The 22,437-nt window shown below is 39.2% G+C and overlaps 1 protein-coding gene across 1 annotated transcript in view; it reads left to right on the forward strand.

Moving 5' to 3' along the window:
- The window catches only part of SGSM1 (small G protein signaling modulator 1), a 136,814-nt gene that overhangs the window by 94,429 nt on the left and 19,948 nt on the right, over positions 1-22,437 (forward strand). The window contains exons 10-19 of the mRNA XM_018560993.1: positions 3,767-3,834; positions 4,921-5,084; positions 5,566-5,695; positions 12,313-12,451; positions 13,894-13,958; positions 14,962-15,107; positions 16,070-16,198; positions 18,273-18,455; positions 18,701-18,772; positions 21,410-22,006. Coding sequence (XP_018416495.1) covers positions 3,767-3,834; positions 4,921-5,084; positions 5,566-5,695; positions 12,313-12,451; positions 13,894-13,958; positions 14,962-15,107; positions 16,070-16,198; positions 18,273-18,455; positions 18,701-18,772; positions 21,410-22,006 — 1,693 coding nt within the window. The remainder of the gene's footprint in view (positions 1-3,766; positions 3,835-4,920; positions 5,085-5,565; positions 5,696-12,312; positions 12,452-13,893; positions 13,959-14,961; positions 15,108-16,069; positions 16,199-18,272; positions 18,456-18,700; positions 18,773-21,409; positions 22,007-22,437) is intronic.

Raw genomic sequence — 22,437 nt, forward strand, 5'->3', positions numbered from 1 at the left:
GGTTTTTGATAACATCAGCATGGTGGAATAATGTGTTAAATGCATTAATGGCTGATTCCTTCCATCAGGCATTTAAAGTGTTCTGACATTTATCATTTCAACAACAACCAAGGATATGCAAGGAGATTATTCAAAAAGCTCCAACAAATTCTGCAGTTCTTTACTGACTACATAAAAATATTCATCCCCATCTCTGCAAGTGATGATGTCACAGTCAGAGAGGATATACTAGTTAAAGTTAAGTTTGGGGACAAGCAAATTTAACCCACCAGTTTGTTTTAAAACTATGGGAGGTTAACATGAAAATTCCATGCAGGTAAACTTATCTCACTTCTTTACTCCCAGTAACTGGACTAACAACTCCAAATAGCCATAAATATGTACAGAAATGGGAAAGATATTTGGGTATATATAGTTACATAGTTACATAGTATTTGAGGTTGAATAAAGACATTAGTCCATCAAGTCCAACCTATTAGGATCTCATTCTAGGAGTACCTGTACCCCTGTATATTACGGTCCTTTAAGAAATCGTCTAAATGTTTCTTGAACAATTCCACATTATTTGCTGAAATCACCGCCTGTGGCAGTGAGTTCCAGACCCTAACTGATCTTACTGTGAAGAACCCCCTTCGCCCCTTGTGCTGGAATTTTTTTTCCACCAATTTTAGGTGGTGGCCTCTAGTTTTTGTAATGGAGTTAATTTTAAACAGTTTATCGCTAATGTTGCTACCACCATTGGCTAAACAACTAAAGGAATGGACTCAAATCTGGGGATCAGTAGCTACTAGTTCTATTAATATAACTTCTCTGGAAACAGCATTATAAAACTCTAACAAGATGGTACTTAGTGCCCTCTAGGCTGGGCTACCTCCACTCGACGCACTCTGACCTCTGTTTTCGGGGGTGTGCGTCGAAGGGAGATGTTATCCATATATGGTGGACATGTCCAAAACTGGAAAGATTCTGGACTAAAGTATTTCAATTGATCCACGATCCCCTATCAGTCAATATTGAAAAAGACCCTTGGGTGGCATTATTACATCTCAAAACTCCCACCATAACAAATTTACAACATAAGATGGTGACCTATGTTATGCTGGCAGCCAAACAGACTATAGCCTGCACCTGGAAGAAACCATCTGTATCCTTTAGGGAGGTCAAAAGAAGAATAGATTCCTTTTTCCTTAACGAAAAATTAACTAGTATCTTGTTGGATACTAATATAAAATTTAAGATGATATGGCAGCCCTGGATTGCTTATGCACACCCATTACTTTAGGCAGAAAGTGTGACCTTGCTGTAAAGGTCGCACTTACTGAAACTTTAGATGCTAGTGAGAGGTGATATGTGACCCCCGATACCAATGCCAATTTTAGATTATACTATTTAACCTAAATCTTGGTACACCCCCTCCCCCCCTTCCCCTATTATGTTGTCTTTTGTGATTTATGTGATTTTATGTTTGCGCTGTTTGGATAAAAATGACCCACAGGGTGGTTTTGTAGAAGCTGCCCTTTGAGGGCCACTAGATACTAAAGGTTATTTTAATGTAAATATTTTTGTGGTATAAAACTAATTAAAAACAATTTTGAAAATGAAAATTCCATGCAGGAAGTGCCCCTTGTAGCAACGTAACATTTACAGTGACACTAAACTCAGGAGTTAAATCCTAAAAATGCATTCAAGTACCTTAACTATTAACAAAAATGTAGCTTATTTGTGTATCACTCCACTCTTGTTCCACATGGTCACTGTGTGTGTTGTAAAGTAGACATCACTCTCCCATGATAGACTACAATCTCAAAACAAATTGGGGGACAAACATTGGGAACAAAAGTAGCCACCCTCCAGAAGGAAGGACAGTGTCAGTATGAATTCAGAGATGATTTTGGGATCTACCGCTGAGTGATATACAAATAAGAAACATTTTTGTTAATAGCTAAGGTACATGAATGGATTTTTAAGATTTTACTTTAGTGTCACTTTAGGTGGAGTAATTTCTTAGTATTTTAGACTTCCACTGATTAAAACATGTTAGCAGGATATATAAATACAGCAAATATATTCCCTCAAATGTACTGGTTGTGTTTGCAACTCAGTAAACAACTTATTTTAATATGCTGTAATTTCAAACTGTTTAAACATAATTGCTCAATTAAATGTGTATCAATATTATGAATATGGTGTTTTATTTACACCTACCAGGGTATCAATTAATATTTCCATCAGTCAGATAAGCACAATTTAGCTTTCAATTCCCAAACTATGCAGAACTATCCAATGCAAAATCATTTTAGTTTCATATCTTTGAGAATGAAGAAAAGCATTATCCAAACTATAATTAATTTCCAAGACATATCTTTTGCTTTATACAGATGGTTTGAACTAGATTATTCTGTAGAGCAATTAAGCCTGAAATGACCTTGGACACTTTGATATTTAAACAAATGAATATATTTGGGTTAGATTAATTTGGTTTTCAAGGGATTAATATAAATTAAATATACTTTGCCAAGACTTGTACTTCTCCTACAGCACAGTTGTTATATTATATTGTGGATGATGACATTAACTAAGTAGATAAGGGAAAATATTGTTGCCAGAGAAATGTCAGTCCACACCTGTCAGTCACTGGGCTCGCAAGTCGTCATTATTTATATTGGCAATGATACATTGTAACAACTACAGCGGAGAGAGGTGGGGGTAGCTGAAGACATCTATGAGAAGTAATGAGTCATACATAGTGCAGACAAATGTATGTAAGGTGGAACAGATTACATGCATTCTGTTCATTCTGTGTTATTTCTATTAATGCTCACTTCAACAAAATGCAGAATTTTGCTCTATGGAGCAGCATGTAACTATTTTCTGTTTTTAATATACATGTGCACCACTGGTATTTTCTTGTATTCATTATCAATAGAGGTGCACCGGTGCCGTTACCGAGTATTTGGGCGAGTACTTGTACTTGCCCAAATGCTCTGATACTTACCTACCATATCGGAACTTCCGGTCAGAGGGTGACCTCCCTCTTACCGGAAGTGACGAGGGAGCATGAAGCCGGCTTCCTTTCCAATCAGGAAGCCGGGCGGTGGGTTATGACCCGCCTCCTGGCTTCCTGATTGGCTAGGAAGCCGGCTTCACGTTTTGCTAAGCAGCCTGGCTTCCTATCCAATCAGGAGCCGGGCTAAATGACCCACCTCCCGCCTTCCTGATTGGTCAGGAAGCCAGGCTGCCTAGGAACAAGTGAAGCTGGCTTGCTAGCCAATCAGGAAGCCGGGAGTTGGGTCATGGCGTGCCGCCCGGCTTCCTGATTGGTTAGGAAGCCAGGCTGCCTACCAACAAGTGAAGCTGGCTTGCTAGCTAATCAGAAAGCCGGGAGGTGGGTCACGACTGGCTTCCTGATTGTCTAGGAAGTCAACTTCACCTGTTGGTAGGCAGCCTGGCTTCCTAACTAATCAGAAAGCTGGGTGGCACCTTGTGACTCACCGCCTGGCTTCCGGATTGGTCAGGCAGCCCTTGAAGCCAGTGTTCTTTCGCTAGAACACCGGCTTCACAGGCAATCAGGAAGCTGGGCGAAGGGTCATGATCCGCCGCCCGACTTCCTGATAATCAGGGCATAATTCACCAGTACTCTGTATCGGCGAGTACCGGAAAAAAATATCGGTACTCGCAAAAAACTAACCCTTATGTGCTAAATATTGTTTATTTTCTCACAAAGCCTTTTTACTTGATAATGCTTGTCCCTTTGTTTTTTTTTTAGTGTTTATTGGGACTATGCAATGACTATTCGTCTAGAAGAAATAGTATATCTGCATTGTCACCAGCAAGGTACACACTCTCAGCCACTTGCTGTTTTTATTTTTTGTGTTTTTGTTTTAATAACAGTTCACAGTCTGACAGTTGCATAGGTTTTATTGTTATTAGAAATGTAATGGGGTCTTTAAGCAGCCATGTAAAGAAAATCCATAGTTTTATATACTGTATATTTCCATTATGTAGTATGGTCAGTACTAAAACATAACTTTTTTAAACAGGTTAATATAAAAAATGACATATAGCAAGCACCAAACAATAGCAGCTGCTCTATCCAGCTCAGTCTACAGCTGATCTAGGAAAAACAAAGGATATCATGGAGATCAAATTATACAGCCTGCAGAGTGAGTCACAGAAGGACAGAAAGGCACATTGCTCCTTCCTACCCTCTTGTAATAGCAGAAGTGTGACAATCTGGCTTAGTTAAGCACATAGTGCTTCCAGATATTCAGACCGTGCAAGGCTTTTTTATTTGAAATACAGCATACTTGCAAGCAGAATGCCATTTATGCACCCTGTATTAAATGTTTTTATTTGCAACATAATTGAATTTGCTGTGCTTTAAGCAACTTAACAGAAAAAGAACACATATATGTACAGTATATACAGTACTGCACCCCAGTTCCTATGTTTTCATGCATAGTTGAGTCACTTAGCCTTGTTCTCGGGACAGAGGTGGGGCTTTTTAGCCGCAAGGCCGCAGAAAAATGGCAGCAGGTGCTCTGGATTGATGAGTAAAAATTGTAAATATTTGGTTGTAGCATCGGGCAGTTTGTTCGCCGTAGGGCTGGAGAGCGGTACAATAATGAGTGTCTGCAGCAACAGTGAAGCATGGTGGAAGTTCCTTAAACTTAAAGCTGTAATAAGATAAAGTAAACAGTATAAAGATAAAGTATGTTGCAGGAACCTATTTGTTAATGCTATGAATATCAACAGGTAATCCTGTCAGGGTGGGTTACAGCACGAAACGGTGACCCCCTGTGCAAAGAGTAGATACATCAATGCTTAAAGTACAAAATCCCTTTAGGATGATATTTCACCTGCTACTTAAATACAGCAACATGCTTGTTGCTAACTTATATTTGTTTCTCCAATCAACAGTAGACAGCGGTGGCACTGTGGTACTAGTCAGTCAGGACGGAATACAAAGGCCTCCACTCAGGTTTCCCCGTGGTGGACATCTACTGCAGTTTCTTTCCTGTATGGAAAATGGTCTGCTCCCACATGGGCAGCTAGATCCTCCGTTGTGGTCCCAAAGAGGAAAGGTATGTTAATGCATGTACACCTTTATTATATTGATGGTTCTCTGAAGATTACACAGTTGTTTCTTGCTAAGTTATAAAAATGTTTGACCTCTTAGAGATATAAATATAAGAGGCTCAAGCTAACATACCAGGATAAAGATCCTTATTTTCAAAAAGTGACAGTTATTTTCAGCTGCATCCAGTGAGATTTGATAATTATAGTTGCATGACTGCAAAAAAAGAACCTTATCCTTGAGTAAAGCTTCTTGAACTTAGCCGAATGTATTTAGTAAAAAAAGGTCACAGGGATTAAATAAACTAAAATACAATTTGAAATTTGTGTGCAAAAATAAGTTTGAAAAACATGTTTTTAATGGACAAAGGATTCATGAAGCTATCTTATATAAACCACAAGACTGCAATGTTGAAGTCTGTTTCTTGAAAAAACACATCATCAGAATCCTCTTTTCTACCCATTTTGTATTTTCTGTGAATTATGCAGGGTAAAGTCTTTCCCAAGCTAAGGAAGCGAAGTCCTCAGAGTTCCTCAGAATCCACCTCAGACAAAGAAGAAGATGAAGCCACAGACTATGTTTTCAGAATTATATACCCAGGCAGTCAGTCTGAGTTTGGTATGGATCTTTTGTTAGAACTCTGTTATTCCGTCTAATGACAAGTATTTTTATTGCCTTTTTACCCCCCAAAAAGTAGTATAATCACTTTTCCAAATGAGCTTTATAATACCATGTTGTAAGTTGTATGCTACCATTTTACATTCTAGAGCAACTAGATGAATTACCTTGTTTATAACCTTCTATTTTTTATTTTTGGAGTACTAAGTATACTCATAATATTCTGCTCATATATGATATTTTTCTACATACTGTATATGAGTACAATATCAGATACCTTTATATTAGCCCTTCCCCAGAAGGAACTTACATGCTAATGCCCCTACCTAAGTCTTACATATGTGCACAAATGGTGGGGCAAGTCTGAGTGGCAGCCAGTTAGTTCACCAGTATGCTTTTATTGTTCTGTTGTGATTACATCCATCTTTGTTCCATTACGTTACGTTCCGCTGAAAAAATGTAGAGCATGTTCTCCTTTTTTTTCCTCACGCTGTAATGAAACAGAACGGATCACAGCGGTGTGAACTGGTCCTAGTCACACCAATTAATTTTTCTGTCCCCATGCGTTAGCCACCATTGAAAAACAGAACGCAACGCAACAGATCTAGTGTGAATGGGGCCTAATAAAGGTTTATGTCCATTAGAATGTTTCCATCTGTTTTTGAACAGTTCTGATTAAATTGCACAAATAAAGATAGAGACAAAGGGAAAGATGATGCAGGCTCAAAGACCATTCTTCTAAAAAGAGAAGGATGGTACTATGATTTTAGATATAAAATTCAATAGACTTAGGGGTTGATTTACTAAAAGATTAGTGGATGTTCACTTTTAGTTATCTTAGGAACTGAGGTTAAAAAAAAGTACAAATTAATTTTGAAAAGAATGTCCAATCACGTGCAAGGAATGTTAGAAACAAAACAGAATTTTTGCTTGCACATAATTGGATGATTGGAGTCGGCACACCGTCACCTTATTTTCGAAGTTATGTGAATTTTCTCCTCTTTGCAAGTAATTTTTCACTTAGCTTAGTGAATGGTCTTTGAGTCTGCATTATCTTTCCCCTTGGCTCTCTCTCAACTAGTTATCAAAAGTGTAAAAAAAGATGGAAACACTCTAATAGATATGAACCTATAAGAATGAAAACGAACAGACTGTGTGCTGCAGTGTTATTTCCATGCACACTGTTGAAAGCCCTGGTTTACCTGCAATTATCTGGTGATGTCCCCTATGGGCTCTCTTGTGTCTTGCTTTATTGAGCAGTGGAATATTTTGCACAAGCAATAGGTCCACAGCTGAAATCCATTCAGAACAGTTACAAATAATAAGAAGGCTATCTAGATAGGGACTGTCATTATTTATCATTCTTTGATTTTCCATCTTCCTTTGTTTGTAGTCACTGTGCATCATCATTATTCTCATCCTCCAGATTCAAACCTTCCTTGTTCCACTTCCATTTACCACGTGAAGTCTAAGAGCCCAGCAAGTCAGACAACAGTGATTCAAAAGCATTCTGAAACATCTTGTCAGGACCCCACCATATCGGGTCTGCTGTAACACCCCTCATACTATATTTACCATTCCATGTGCTGAATAAACCATGCTGCCATCTGTGATATAAAGATTCCCAAAAAACCTTATATCTAAGTGTATATGTACTTACATCTGTCTATGTCCAGGGGCAATCATCTATCCTGAGGTGCAGGTAATTTACTCTATATACATTTACATGCAGACAGCCATAGACAGATGTGGCCACTGTCAGCCTATCATTCACTTAAATGGGCAGAGCGGCTGCATCTGTATGAACCCACCTTGGATTCCTGCCGCAAGAATCTGTAGGTTCTTGCTGCAGGAATCCTCAGCCACAGCCCTGTATGCATGAGGCCTGAGAAAGAAAGCAAAACCACTTGTGGGAGGTAATCCGACCATAAATCATACTTAAGAAAGCTAACTATCTATAGCAAGCAGTGTATTATCGCCTTTCATTGTTTAGAACAGGGGTGCCCACAATTTTTGTGTTAAGATCTACTTTTCAAATGGCGAGCTACATGAGATCTACCAATGAAAAAAAAAACTCCCTCGCTCTCTCTCCTGGCTATATCTCCTTGCTCTCTCTCCTGGCTGTCTCTCCTTGCTCTCTCTCCTGGCTGTCTCTCCTTGCTCTCTCTCCTGGCTGTCTTTCCTTGCTCGCTCTCTCCTGGCTGTCATTCCTCGTTTTCTCTCCTGGCTGTCTCTCCTTGCTCATCCTCCTGGCTGTCTTTCCTCTCTCTCCTGGCTGTCTCTCCTTGCTCTCTCTCCTGGCTGTCTCTCCTGGCTGGCTCTCTCCTGGCTGTCTCTCCTCGCTCGCTCTCTCCTGGCTGTCATTTATCGTTTTCTCTCCTGGCTGTCTCTCCTCACTCTCTTTCCAGGCTGGCTCTCCCCGCTCTCTCTCCTGGCTGACCTTGCTGTATTTTGCAACAGGCTGTGTAAACTAATATTCTTTGATATAATACATAGTACTTCAACCACCAGTATCCACCAGAAAGGTGTCAGGGAGCTTGGCTCAGCAGACTCAGGCTAATAGGTAATCATGTGTGCACAGCTAAATAAATATACCAAAAAGGAATAAAGGGGCCGCCATTCACACCCTTCATGATCTACCAGCTTCAGCTTTGAGCTCTACTGGTAGATCACGATCTACCTAATGGGCACCCCTGGTTTAGAACAAGCTGGGTATTTGCTATGGATTGCTGTATTCTGCACATTATTCTTAGCTTTTTTAAATAATTAAAATCCACCAGCAAATGTGGACAATGCTTCTTAAATATTAATGCAAGCAGCAATGTACTGTTTTGTTTTATATCTCTAACAAATGGCAGCATGGGGATTCCAGCTCCCATCCCCTATCCTATAACTGATACTTATAATAAAATGCCAGAGGAATAAGATGGGTCATGTCTTAGTAATGAAGGGTCACTGATCATTATTTATATTCATGATTATTTAATCAAAATATACCTAAAGAAATTAAACCATGATTGGTAAAAGGTAAACTACAAATAAACATAATCACTAATCATTGCTTTTGAATCATCTGAGTATAAGAAATTTGGGCTTACGATTTCATAAAGATCTCACCTGCATGTCTCCTCTATGTGCTGTTATATCACATTAAAACAAAAGTCTTCTTAAACTTAAAATAAGATTTTGATTTTGTTCTCTAATATTTAAATAATAGCAACTTGAATGATAACTTAGTGCATTAGCATGTTTAATACATCCAGGGATATCAAGCAATATTGCAAATATAGCCCCTAGCTCCTTCTTTTCTTTCCCTGTGCTATGAGACCTATAACTATATTACAGGCCCAGGCCAGTGTGCAGGACTGAGAATAAGGAAGGCACCTGAGATACCACTAGATGTGCATTTGGAGGATGGACAGGGACTAGCTAAACATAGGCAACGGCTGCCTGCGTCTAGCATTTTATTATCTCCGATGATTACATGATTGCATTGCAGCATAGAAGTAATAAATGCTCCTGGCATTAGAGACATTTAATTAAACAAGCATTTGATGCTAATGCCATTAAATAATTGTGTAAAAGCAACAGCAACTGCATGGAGTTAACAATAGATTTCTTCTCACTAGAAAGGTATGAAAAGGCAGCATATGATATAGCTTGCTGCTGGCAACCCTTCAAAACTGAAATATGTATTTTAGGAGAAGTTGTCTTTAGGTGGAATACAGTAGCGTCCCACTGGCTGTGATGACCTCCCGTGGAATCCTTTAGTAGAGTAACCTGCAAAAACTAAATTTTTAGCTATGGGTAATTGTTTTTTTCCCCATAAAATGTTTTACTGCTTAGTGTTATTCGTTTTCTACTGTTGTGTAGTTCTGCTAGTGCGTGGATATCAGTTAATGTTTTTCAACTGGCATCTCCCTGTTCAGTAAATTTTCAGTCCTAGCATGATAACTTACATTAGCATTTAAATGGATAATAAATGGAGCAGCTGCCCAAAAGGGTCCTGTAGTTATGAGAAAATATTTATGTCGCAATAACTGGTCTTTGTTGTCTTGGTAAGAAGATATTATATGAATTGTAACTAAAGACATTGGAATGAACTCATCTTCATTAAAATAAAAACTCCCCCTGTCTTTTGTATAGCAATTTGCACTTCGTAGTATATTCAGGCATAGTTATTAAACAATTATATGGCACCAAAATCTAATGTGCTTTCTCCTTCATTCAATGTAATGTATGGAGTGTGATGATCATACCTGTGAATGTAGGAAAGAATATTGGATGACATGGACTTTACTACTTACTCAGCCCATGAGAGAAGCAGATTGGGGTTGAGAAATATTGAGTTATGCCAGGAATAGAGAGGAAGCTGACACAAATCTCCTAGTGAAAAAAACAGGTCCCTACTGCTACAGCCTCGATAAGGAAGTCTCTGATGTAATAATTCAACCATATTGCAGCAGAAGATCATAATATTATGTTTCAGATTGTCCTTTTTTTTGGAAGATAGAGAAAAGATTATTTTTAAAGTGTATCTCTAAGCATAACCTTTTTTTTTAAGTTTTCGGTAGAGTGCTGAAGGGCTAGATTCTTTGTTAGATATTTGTTGGTGTCTGCATTCCCATTGGAAAGGTTTACCCCTCTGTTTGCAGTGGCGACCATTGTAACAAGAAACAAAAGTGAGGGAAATTCCAACATTTGTCCACTAAGAGAAAAATCCTCTAACAGGGACAACTGTCTAAAGCTAGCCCTAAATGGCTCAAATTTCAGCCAAATCCTGCTAAATTGGCTGAAGTTTGAGCTGTGGATGACCCTGCAAACACCGCCTGGCTCAATAAAAGTCATTTTAATATTAACTGGGCTGGGTGGAAAATTAGCAGCCGGACAGTGACTCATCCTACCAGATGCAGTCAGTTTTTTGGTATTCAGGCAGCTACAGCTGCAATAGCCAGCAGTGGAGGTTCCTCTATCCTGGCTGTTAGTGTATATGGGGCAGTAATTTGATTGTCTCTTGTTCATACCCCTTTGAGAGATTTCTTCTTAACTTCCTGTTGGGTCAGCACAGAGCTGTGTTATAGCTATTGTAGCTATTGCCCGCTATATACTATTATATCTATTGCCCGCTACATGCTGACAGTGCAGAGCCGCGCTGCAGCCGGGAAAGATCTGAACAATGCGGATCCTATAGCCTGAGATATGCTATAAAAGGTTATCCAGGATATCCAGGTAGATTTGAGAATGTAGATCAGCCTTTCTCAGATGTTTTACCCCAGGGGGAGCCTTGGAATAATGTACAGGAATCAGGGAACCCCTACTACAAATTATACCTACAGTTAATTTTCTATTATTAATATAAAGTGAGGTAAAAAATAACAGATAAAAGCATGAGGCCTCATTCACACAGATGTGCACCGCTGTAGAGCATTCACTTCCATGCAGAAACCTGTGTCCTGGACGGTGTGCCTATAAAACTAATTGACAGGATTCAGCTACATATTGCAAAACTATATTCGTACAGATGCATGTATGCATCAGTTCATCCACACCTGTACAGAAGTACAAGTTTGGAGTATGCAATTGCATCCGGTTAGTGAGTTGGTCAGGTTCAGCTGTTCCTTCAGGACACAGGTTTCTGCATGGACGTATGAATGAGGCTTAAAGAATATGGTATACCCACAATATTTCACACTCATGTTGGATCCTTTAACACCAAAATGCCCTAAATTAAAATAATTTTCAGTTATAATCACACAATATTTATCAGGAATAACAGTAAATCACAAAATAAATTGATAAGTAATAATATTGGTCATAAAAGAAACACAGACAGATTCTCTAAAACCAGTGGTCAATGAAGAACTGCCTCCTTACATTGGTGGCCAATAAAAATAATGTCAACTTTAAAGACAGCTAGAAAGGTAATTTGAGGCATACCACTGACTCTGCCAAGTGATGTTGGCCTAGATCTATGTGGGCACTATATGATGGGAAGTCAGTCTGCCACTGCACAAGGAACCACAAGCAACCTTTAGAAGATTCCCACAGTTCCACAAAGCCATGGTTGAGAATGGCTGGTGTAAACAAAGCTGGGCACTAGGAGCTTGACAGCTAGACCTGCAGAGCTAAACCAGTAAGCAAGGAGACAGGAATAATGGAACAGAAGACAGAAGAATGTAATCAAAGGGTAGAGACAAATCAGCAGAAAGATGAGGTGTCACAGTATCAGCAAGACACAGTGCCACTGGGGATGAATGGTTTAGAAGCTACAAATAGTCTAGTTATAGATGTGAGCAGGAGTAAGGTCACAAGAGAAGATTTTATTGTAATTATTTATCATACTGCTTTCTATCTGTTCATTCTTCATTTATAAATGATCATTGTCTTTTCTGTAATAGTTGCCACTTCTAGACATTCAGTGGATTCAGATTTCTACAGGATGAAAAGTGTTGTTCTAGTATGTATGTAATTACTCAGATATTTAGTTATGTACAGACAATATCAAAGTTTACTTACAATCAGTAGTTTTGCTCCAGTGGTAAGAATAACTTTAGTGTGTTTACCTGCAGAAGAGGAATTAAACTTATCTTGTTTTTTCCATTCTTTCACTTCTACAGTGCCTCAGGATTTTATAGATCCTCAGGGCGTTGGGTTACCTTCTATGTGGCAGCCCAGTACACGCAAGTCCTCCTGTTCATCATGCTCACAGAGTGGTTCTTCAGATGGAGGTCCAGCCAATGGCTGCAATCATGAAAGGTATGCTGTGCTGGAACCTAGCAGTTTCACCTATATACTGTATGTATATATATATATATATATATATATGTGTATACAGTAAACTCCCAGTTATCTGGCACCCATGGGGATCGGTAGATACCTGACAACTGTAGTTTCTGGTTTCTTGAGAGTTACTATTAACTAAAATTAGTTGCCTATGACATTTTCTAGTGTGCACATGTCTATCAAGCAACCGGCAAAAAACAATTGAGGACCTATTATGTCCTCGATTTTTTATTTGTTTTGGCCGGTTGCTCTACAGTGCTGGTTGCTTGAATGCTGAATAATGTGGAGTTTACTGTATATATAGGATGTAGTGTCTACTAGCTGTAAAACATACACGATATAGAGGTCAAACTTAGATTAGCAATATTGTAAGCAGAGGCAGATGGGCACAGGGTAGCTACAAGCAGGGCCGGCCTTAGGCCTTTAGGCGCCCTGTGCGAGAAAGCTTTACAGCGCCCCTCAGTGAAAGTCTAGGATGAGGTAACGTTAGATGCAGTACAGCTGCAACACATATAACAGAACAGGATGCAGGAATATATACATGTGCCTAATGTGCCATATCTAGGTTGATTTCCTTGATATCATGTTGTGGATTGGAACAAAAAGGGAAAACTGCACTCCATAGATCATCACATTTATTACTGTCCTTGCATCCTGGTCACACTAATCATCCCCGTCCTTTAAGTCGGAGGTTAAAGGACTGAGATGCAAGGACACTAATAAATGTAATGTTCGCTGGATCTATGGAGTTCAGTTTTTCCTTTTTGTTTCAAGCAAGGCTAGAGCACAGACTAGCTCAGTACCTGTACCCTTGATGCCACCACAGAGGGGAACAGGTGTGGGAATTGGAGTTGTGATATCCTCACTTCGCATTTGTGTGCGTTTGGTTCACGCATGTCCCTATTGGTTTCAGTGGGTGCCTGCACGTGACCAATGCAGAACAGCAGCGAATGTAGCAAAATTTGGGACAGGCGTTCTGCGGTTTTTTTCTCCATGTTTCTGCACATTTTTAAAATGCGCAAATGCAGGGGAAAAATGCATGTTTGCCTCGTTGCATTTGGGGTGCCATTACCTGCTAATGGCACAGCAAGAGCTTTTCACAAAGAGCATTGTTGTGCGTATTGGCCTTGCCTTTATAAAACAAGAAGGTGTGAATGGGGACTAAGACACATCCTCTTGTGTTTAATGGTCCTTCTCCACCCTAGAGAGAGCTAGCATCCATTGTAGGCTATAAAGTTTGAAAATGGTTATTGTGGCTGGGGTTTAAACAAGAAACTACTGGGAATCTTCCAACTGATCTTAATATTTTTAGGCATGATAATTCATTTAAATGCTGAAAGTAAATATATACATTAAACAAAATAGAGATAATATTTTTTTAAGGAAAAAGTATTTAAGTTAATTTCTCTTTCTAGAGCTCCTCTCAAAATGTTATGTGACAACATGAAGTATCAGATTGTCTCCAGAGCCTTCTATGGGTGTAAGTATAATCCGCATAGCTTTCTGTAATCCACTGTAAATGTTTTTGCAGTAAGACCACCCCGTTGTCATATTTGAAAGCAGCAGTATAAAATACATGTATGTCTGCATATTTACATACATTATCAGGAACGAATATATCAGGAAAATTAAGTCGACTGGTTCATTAAAACTGGAGATGAAGAGAAGAGCTATTTCTGCTCTTAGTGACCAATCAGAATTCTTGTTCAGTTTTCCATAAAATGGAAGGTAAACTGATTGTTTGCTATTTACAGCATATTTACTCTTGTTTTCATGTACATTTCTCCGGTTTTAATGTTTTTTTCTTTGTGAGACCTGTAGCAATGCCATAGAAATCGTAGCCCTAAATTTGTCTAATGACCCAAGAGAAGTTGGATGTATTGTGCTAATTTGTGATGGTGGCATGGTATTTTTTAGTATTTCACTGAAGAAAATCTATATTATCTTCACAGAACAGCATTCATCTTATTCAGCTCCTAAAGTGCTTCCTTGTTTACAAGTCATCTCTTATAGTTCTTCCTTTTTTAGCATTTATATGTGGAATTGTGGGTTACAATAAACCATTAAATCCAACTATACTGTCTGTAACCACCAAGGACTGCATCATCACAGCACACTTTGTGTGGTGCTTTTTCTTTAGGCAACAGGAAGCTGTCCGTAAATGGAATGAGCAGTGGGTGCCTCACAGTTCAAAAGTCCCCTCTACTGCTCTAATATCGTGCTTTTACTGATAAATTCCAGGTGTCCTGACAGGTAAGGCTGGTGCTTGCCCGCCACTTCTTACATTCTATACATTCCTATTGGTCAGTGAGGTAGACCATTTTAGTGTCTGACCAAGAGAAATGTGGGGGGATGAAAGGTAGCAGGAAGCTCTGACAGTAACTGGAAGTGCAAGCACTTTATACCTGCAGTTTTTTTTTTGATAAGTCAGTCCCTGTAAACATTTTACTATTAACTGACTACCATTTTTATTGTTAATATAGGGCTGGCCTACTGCAGACATCTGTCTACTGTGAGAACACACTTATCAGCTCTGGTAAATCATAAAATTGTGTATCCTGATGTGATAGTGGATGCAAGTGGAGGTCTAACTGTGGAGTTTTGGCAAAAGTATTTAGAAGACAGCACAGTAAGTATCATGGATGTCCAAAAGATAGGTGTACCTCTAATATAAAGGTCTCAAAACACCCCACCCACACCCCTCATCAACACTTTAAAGTAGCGATACACTGATACCGATACTAGAATTGGTGCCAATACCGAGTGTTTGGGCGAGTACTTGTCCTTGCCCAAATGCTCTGACACTTACCCCCCATACCGGAACTTCCGGTCAGAGAGAGATTTCCTCTGACCGGCAGTGCTGCGAGGGAACAGTCAGAAAGCTAGGCGGCGGGAAAATTACTCTCCACCTGGCTTCCTGATTGGCCGGGAAGTCGGCTCCACACTGTTTGGCCAGCTCCATGCTGATTGGCTGGGAAGCCAGCTTCCCAGCCGATCAGCATGGAGCCAGCCAAACGGCATCAGCGTTGAGCCGGCCAAACAGGTAATGACACAAGTTAATGACATGCCGCCCGGCTTCCTGTTTGGGTGGGAAGACCGCTCCGTGCTAGCGAAAGTACTGGTGTCGGTACTCGGTTTTAGCAAGTAACAAAAGATAAATATCGGTACTTGTACTACATACCAAAAAAAACAGTATCTGTGCATCCCTACTTTAAAGTAAACCTATTGTAAGAGAAATATAGGCTGCCATTGCTGACATTAAGCTTAAAATGCTACTTGCCCGGCTGTTATAATGGCCTTCTGGCTTCTATACTTTCTGAGTCACTAACCCAGAAAAGAAGTTACTGATCAGGAAAGTCAATGGAAAGTCGGACTGACTTATTCTTGGAGTGTGACTCAAAGTATAGAAGCCAGAGGACCAGCATGGAAGCCAGGCAACTTTTGGAAAAGTTCAGTTGAGACAGTTTCCTTTTAATATACTTATAGACATCAGATAAAAACGTCATTAATACATGTTAGGAATTAAATGTATATACCAATGGTGATACACATTCTAAACTCTTTTACTAATGTTTCTTTCTGGTCAATCAGAATTACGAAGAACAAGAATTATTACGACTCATATACTATGGAGGAATCAAGCATGAGATCAGAAAGGAAGTCTGGCCTTTTCTTCTTGGACACTATCGGTTTGGTATGACAGAAGCAGAGAGAAAAGAGGTTTGTGTTATAGGACTTTACTGGAAATGAATAGTTCATACCAGAAAAAAATAAATGACATTCATTCATTCGTGACCATACAGTTCCTCTACATGCATTGCTAAGCATTAGCTTTTTACTTTATAAAGGGCTGGGAATGTGTCTGCCATAAAAAATAGTATACATATTCTGCCAAATAAACAGGCAGTTAAGAAGGAGTTGTATGGCATATGCTATAGAAAATAAAAATAAAACTAAAAGATATCCAGGTATGCTTGAACACAATTACTCCCTTCAGTAGCCATAAGGACACTAAGTACTGTTTTTGCACGTATGTACAGTGTGCGGTTATTTGAGCGATGCGCCCATTTTGATGCGCGTTTATACGCGTGTACATGAAGAGGCGCATTTTGACTGGCAGCTTATGAAACATTGCGGGCAATAGACAAACATGCTTCTGCCGTGCATTTTTGGGCGTTTCCATTAAAGTCTATGGGGTAAAAACACTCTTTTACCTGCCCAAAGAAGCTCATGTACCTTTTCGGGCATCTGGCATTTTCCTGCTGGTGTTTTTCTGCTCAGGTTTGAACAAGGGCCATTGAAAATCACAGGATTTCTTGTGTTGGGCATTTGAAAGCGCTTTTCCAACTACTCAAAAACACCTAGGTGTGAACCAGGCCTAAGAAAATAATTGCCTGACATCATTAAGAGGAGAATGCTGATCAAAGCAGAAACTAAGCCATTGTTGCAAAGTGGCAAAGGTGGCAGAAGAGTCCAGCTTCTCTTTATACCTGTGTACACCTGACACTACTTGATGAGGTAACATTTTAACAGCTATAAATCATTCACTTCAATATTATGGAGAATATCGTGCATATTGTTAAAAGTCTTGTTGAATATATGCAAGTACATAATATTACAGAAATCTTTCAAATACAATAAAGTGCTTACATTCACCAGTGTTTAAAGGGAAAGTATCATGAATGGTCTGTGAGCACATATTTTTAAGTATTATTAAAATGTTAATCTTAAAGCCACAGGCTGTCTGAGCTGCCACTTGTTGGATCAGGAATTGTTCCCTAAAGTCTTCCAGGAGTGTCAGTCTCCTGTGTCCCTCCACTGCACTCAGTTTTTCCTCCGGCCAACTTCCACTACTCTGTCCTGTAGTGACACGGAGGTTGGCAAGAGAAATCAATGAGCAACATGATCAACAAATCCACATTCGGCAGCTCAAGCAGCATGAGAGGTAAGGATTTAAACTTTTCTTTTGCAGGTAAATCATTCTAAGCAGTTTAATTTTTGCAACAGGGTCACTTTAAAGTTGTTTTCTTATGTGACTTTTACATTTGATATGTCTGCTCTTTAATATATTGTTATTGTATGCAGCATATAGATTTGTACATTAGCCACTAGAGGTTTAAAAGATTAGCCAACTGCAGTCAACTGTTGGGATAAGATATTGGCCTCATGAGGAGTGAGGCAGGATATCAGTCTGGTGGCTACCTCAGTTAGATGCTTGCAACTTTCTGGCCTATCCCTTTAACCCTATTTTGTATAATTTCCTACGTACAGTGCATACTCTTTTGGGAAGCGCATACAGTAAATGGTATTCAATAGTCGTGGAAGAAGAAGAGGCAAACATCATGAGGCATCCAGTACTATATCTGTCATCTCACTTTAAAGAATTTACACTGACATATACAGCATGAACTCTGTAAATTTGTTGAAATCTGGTGACACTGACACAGTTCCACCAGAACTGTACTGCAGAAAATCTGTCTTCCTGGATTTACCCTGCTATATATATGTACTATGTAGGACGACTCAGGTGTTTAGAAACTAGTCAAGCAACAAGCATTTTCACAGGGAGGCAAGCAATGGCAGCCACCATATTTCCCAGGTGACATGTGTACGTTATGTCAAATAGCTCTTAATGAAATAGTTTACTTGCAGTTGAATTGTTTTCCACTAGAAATTGTGGTACCGCACATGGGCTTCCCTTTGACATGTCAGGGGGTATTAGGTTTCAGATTACTTTTGGAACTTTTCAATTATGAACTGATTCGAGTTTTGCATTTGTTATTTTTTCACATAGGTAGATGAGCAAATCCGCACTTGCTATGAACAAACCATGGCAGAGTGGCTGGGCTGTGAGGCTATTGTGCGGCAGAGGGAGAAGGAGTCCCATGCAGCTGCTTTGTTGAAGTGTTCTTCTGGAGCCAGTCTAGATATCCAGATTCAGAGGATGATGCACAGAGACTCCACAGTGAGCAATGAGGTCAGCTGGAAAGGCATGAGTGGTTCGTGCTGGTTTAATAAATGAAAGTAGAAATCACATGTGGTTTTTTTTCATGTTGGCATGCTGATGATGCATTGACAATAATCAGTTCATAAATATATGTTTGTTGTTTTAAGTTTTATTTATTTTCAGTTGGTTTCGTTCATGGGGTTTTTCACAGCTATACTGTTAGCTAGTATTTTTCCTTTCATTTAAGCTGAAATGTTGTTTGACTTGTTTTGCAGTCTTCCCAAAGTTGCAGTTCAGGCAGGCAAAACCATGCACGCCTACAAAGTGACTCCAGTGCAAGTACACAGGTAAAAATACATGCAATGGACAAATGTTTGACTCCTGAATCATACCTTTAAAGAGCCTTTAAACCTATTCACTAGTTTACAAAGTACAACGTCAGTCCCTGTGATCTGCTTAATAAACTACAACTTACTTAAAAGTACTATTTCGTTAAAATGACCTTAGCTTGTAAGTTCATTGAAGGCTGCAATTTCTATAAAACCAACACCCGCTTTTAGTAATGTGACAAAGTCATTGTTGTCATTATACCATTTTATGAACATATTACATTGAATCAGGACAAACAATAGTCCTTAATGCAAGTTAAAAGGCAATAGGACAAATGTTCCTATATTCTTTACAAGAGGTTTGTGGAAATAGGTGTCAGAAGCAGTTGTATATTTTGTATTTAAACCTGAAATATTTCTATTATTGTTCTTTAAATGGTTAAATCCAAAAACTGTAAAGGCGATCTTTCAAAACCTGTCATCGTTACAGCCTTTGAGGACCAGAGTTGTGCGGCTGTGCTTAATGGACTTAAACATGCACTGTACTAAAGAACAACAGCACATACTAGTTCTTTTGACAATGTCTAGTGCAGTATCACATTGTTGATTAGGCTTACCTAAGTCTACAATATACGAGCTTTCCATTACTGCTGCCTATTTAGCATTTTTCAAGTTACCCCCGGGTTCCTTTAAATTAATTATCTGTAAAAAATAAATCAAGGCAACTGGACAGAAATTATCTGGGAATAAATATGGTGAATGTTGCTCCAATCACTATAATCTATTAAACATAACCAGCATGGGGTCAGAGACATCATGGAAGTAAAGTGTTGATTGTATTTGCATAATTGGAGCTAGCAGGTGTTATTAACCCACCCAGAAAAGGGGGTTAAATCAGCATCATAATAAAACCTGCTAGCTCAAATTATGCAAATTGTACAAGTCATTCTGAATTGAGAAAGCTGGTCGGATGACCAGCGAACTGTCTTCAAAAAAAATTACAGCAAGTCCAGTTGCCTTGATTTATTCTTCACGAATATACCATGACCCGGATGAATGAGAACCTTCGCAGACTTTAAATTAATTGTTTGATGGCTTCAGCAAGAAAGAGGAAAATTGTCTCCATGGAGGGTTGATGCCAAAGGAAGTAGACAGCTTTAAAGCTTTAAAGCCATATTTCACAGCAAATGGACATATATAGAGTTCAGCTGGGATGACAATACCCATTTTCCATCAGTCCACAGGTGGACGAGTTTTTGAATACCTCACTAAAAGTGTAAATGGCTTTATTTCACAAAGCATTTCTGACCTAGTTTTACAGTAATGTAATTTATACTGCTGGGAAGCTTATAGGATTCCCTGTTAAATATCTACCATTTATTAATTCATGTAGTATTACATATTATTGCACCCAGTCTGTGCAAAGTAAATGTAACTAAAATAAATCATAGGGTTAAGTAGCCATTTTCTGTGGAGTTTATTTCTTCCCATCCAGTCTTTAAAAAATATTCATGATGCTGCTGGTAATGAGCTTTTATGTAGTTTGATTTCCAGTTCATTCCAAGAACGTATATAGCATTTTAATTGGATTTGTATTTAAGTGACTTTTGGCCAACCACACTTGCATACAGATCTGAATAAGTTAAAGTGTAATGATTGTAATGTCTTCCTTATATTGTAAAGCGCTGCGCAAACTGTTGGCGCTATATAAATCCTGTATAATAATAATAAAGTGAATGCAGGGCTAAAACCTTTTTCTTTTTACCTTTCTGATTGAGTAGTGGAGGTTTAAGTCCCCTGGCAGCTTATTTTTTGCTGTCTCTGTTAAGGTGCCCATACACTGTACGATTATCGTAAGAGAATTAGGGGAAATCCCGTGATCGTACGATAATCGTACAGTGTATGGAAGGCGTGCGACCGTTTCTACTGTGCGGTCGCACGTCTTCCGTCGAACAAGCAGACTTGAAAACCCGCTGAGAATCGTACGATTCCCCGCGGGTTAGTGGCCTGCTTGTTCGACAACTGCCGAATGGGCCGGTGTGAGCACGCGCACACTGCCCGTTTGCAGTGATCGGAAGCCCGACCCTCACTGCGGTCATCGGAAGCCCGCCCCTCAACGGGGAGGGCTTTCGATGATCGCAAGTACGATCTGCCTGTCCAAGATGGGCAGATCGTACGAGCTTTTAATAAGCTTACGACCATCGCAAGACAAAAGTCTTGCTATGGTTGTAAGGTGTATGGGCAGCTTTAGAAAGATTTCACTTTCTGTCCTGAAGGCACAACAGATGGTGAGGGGAATCTCCCTCTTGTTCTGGTGTCAACTCTTTTTTGATTACCTGTCACTTTTTGTCTTTATGGCAATGGTCACCAGAACAAATAGATAGGTTGAATCTCACCAGTGATGATGAAGACAGCAATAAAAACCTTACAGCGGTTCTAACCTTTTTCTACTCAATCAAAATGCTAAAATATTTTGACTTACCGGTACATGCAGTGTAAAACTAGTTTACCTATATATTTTGCCATAACCAATTTTGTCATATTATATCATATAATAACTGCTGACGTTCTGTTTAATAGGGAGTTTTGCTCTTGTTTTAAATTCTCTGCCACTTAACAATTTTTTAATCTAAACAAGACAATTTCACTGCACAGGTTTTTGAATCCGTGGAAGAGGCCGATCAATTAGACACTAGAAGCGAGGAGAGCAAACCCTCAAAAATACCTAATGGAACAGTACCTAATGGGACATGCTCTCCAGATTCAGGTCACCCATCCTCCAGAAACTTCTCAATCACTTCTGGTTATTCAGAGCATAGTTTCAGTACAGATGAAAATGTGTCAACGGATACCAGCAAAAATGCACTTCACCTGCCCATGAAACCTGGAGGAACTGGTGGAAAGAAACAGTCAAGCTCAGACAGTATGCTCGATGGCAAAAGAGTCGAAGAGGAACTTGCTGTTCAGGACAGTTTGGACACAGAAACTACAGCCAATGAAAGCTTGGACGACTTTTTATCAATTGCTGAAAGTACAGAGGACATTTTGCCTGATAAGGATACTGCAATGCTTTCTGTTGTGGAATCTTGGCCAGACAGTGAAGCTGAGAAAGAAAGTTTAGTGGGCAGTGAGGATAATTTATCAGAGGAGCCAGAGATGGAAAGTCTCTATCCACAACATGATTCATTGGTTGTCATTGACAAGACAGTGTCTGAAGTGTCCCCAGTCTCTTCTACTGGAGTGACATATTCTGTACGTATCATCCATTAACATCTCTGCTCCCTCATGTCTTGTGATATATTGTAGATAAGTATTCATGCAGAGAACAGCATTAGGAGTTGAAAGATAAAAAGTATAATCTTTGTTCTGATTCAACACAATCTATCCCCATATTATTTTTCTCAATGACAATGTCTGATTCCAAGTGAGCTTGTATACGTAAAGTGTATTTCCACTTTTGCAGTCAAAATTGAGAAAACCCCACTATCTGTTTTTTATACTTTCCTGTGCACGCAACATGCATAGGAACAGATTTTTATAGAGATGGAAACTCTGTATACTATGCCATTATTTAGAATTGTTTATTTAGAGTGCAACTAAATCACAAACTGCGTATGTAAACCCTAAATATATTTTTAGTATGTTTGACATCATGCCTTGCTGTATATAGTTATCTCAAGTCA

The sequence above is a fragment of the Nanorana parkeri genome, unplaced genomic scaffold (assembly GCF_000935625.1).
Source record: "Nanorana parkeri isolate BGI_ZX_2015 unplaced genomic scaffold, ASM93562v1 scaffold18, whole genome shotgun sequence".
NCBI classification, from domain to species: Eukaryota; Metazoa; Chordata; class Amphibia; order Anura; family Dicroglossidae; genus Nanorana; species Nanorana parkeri.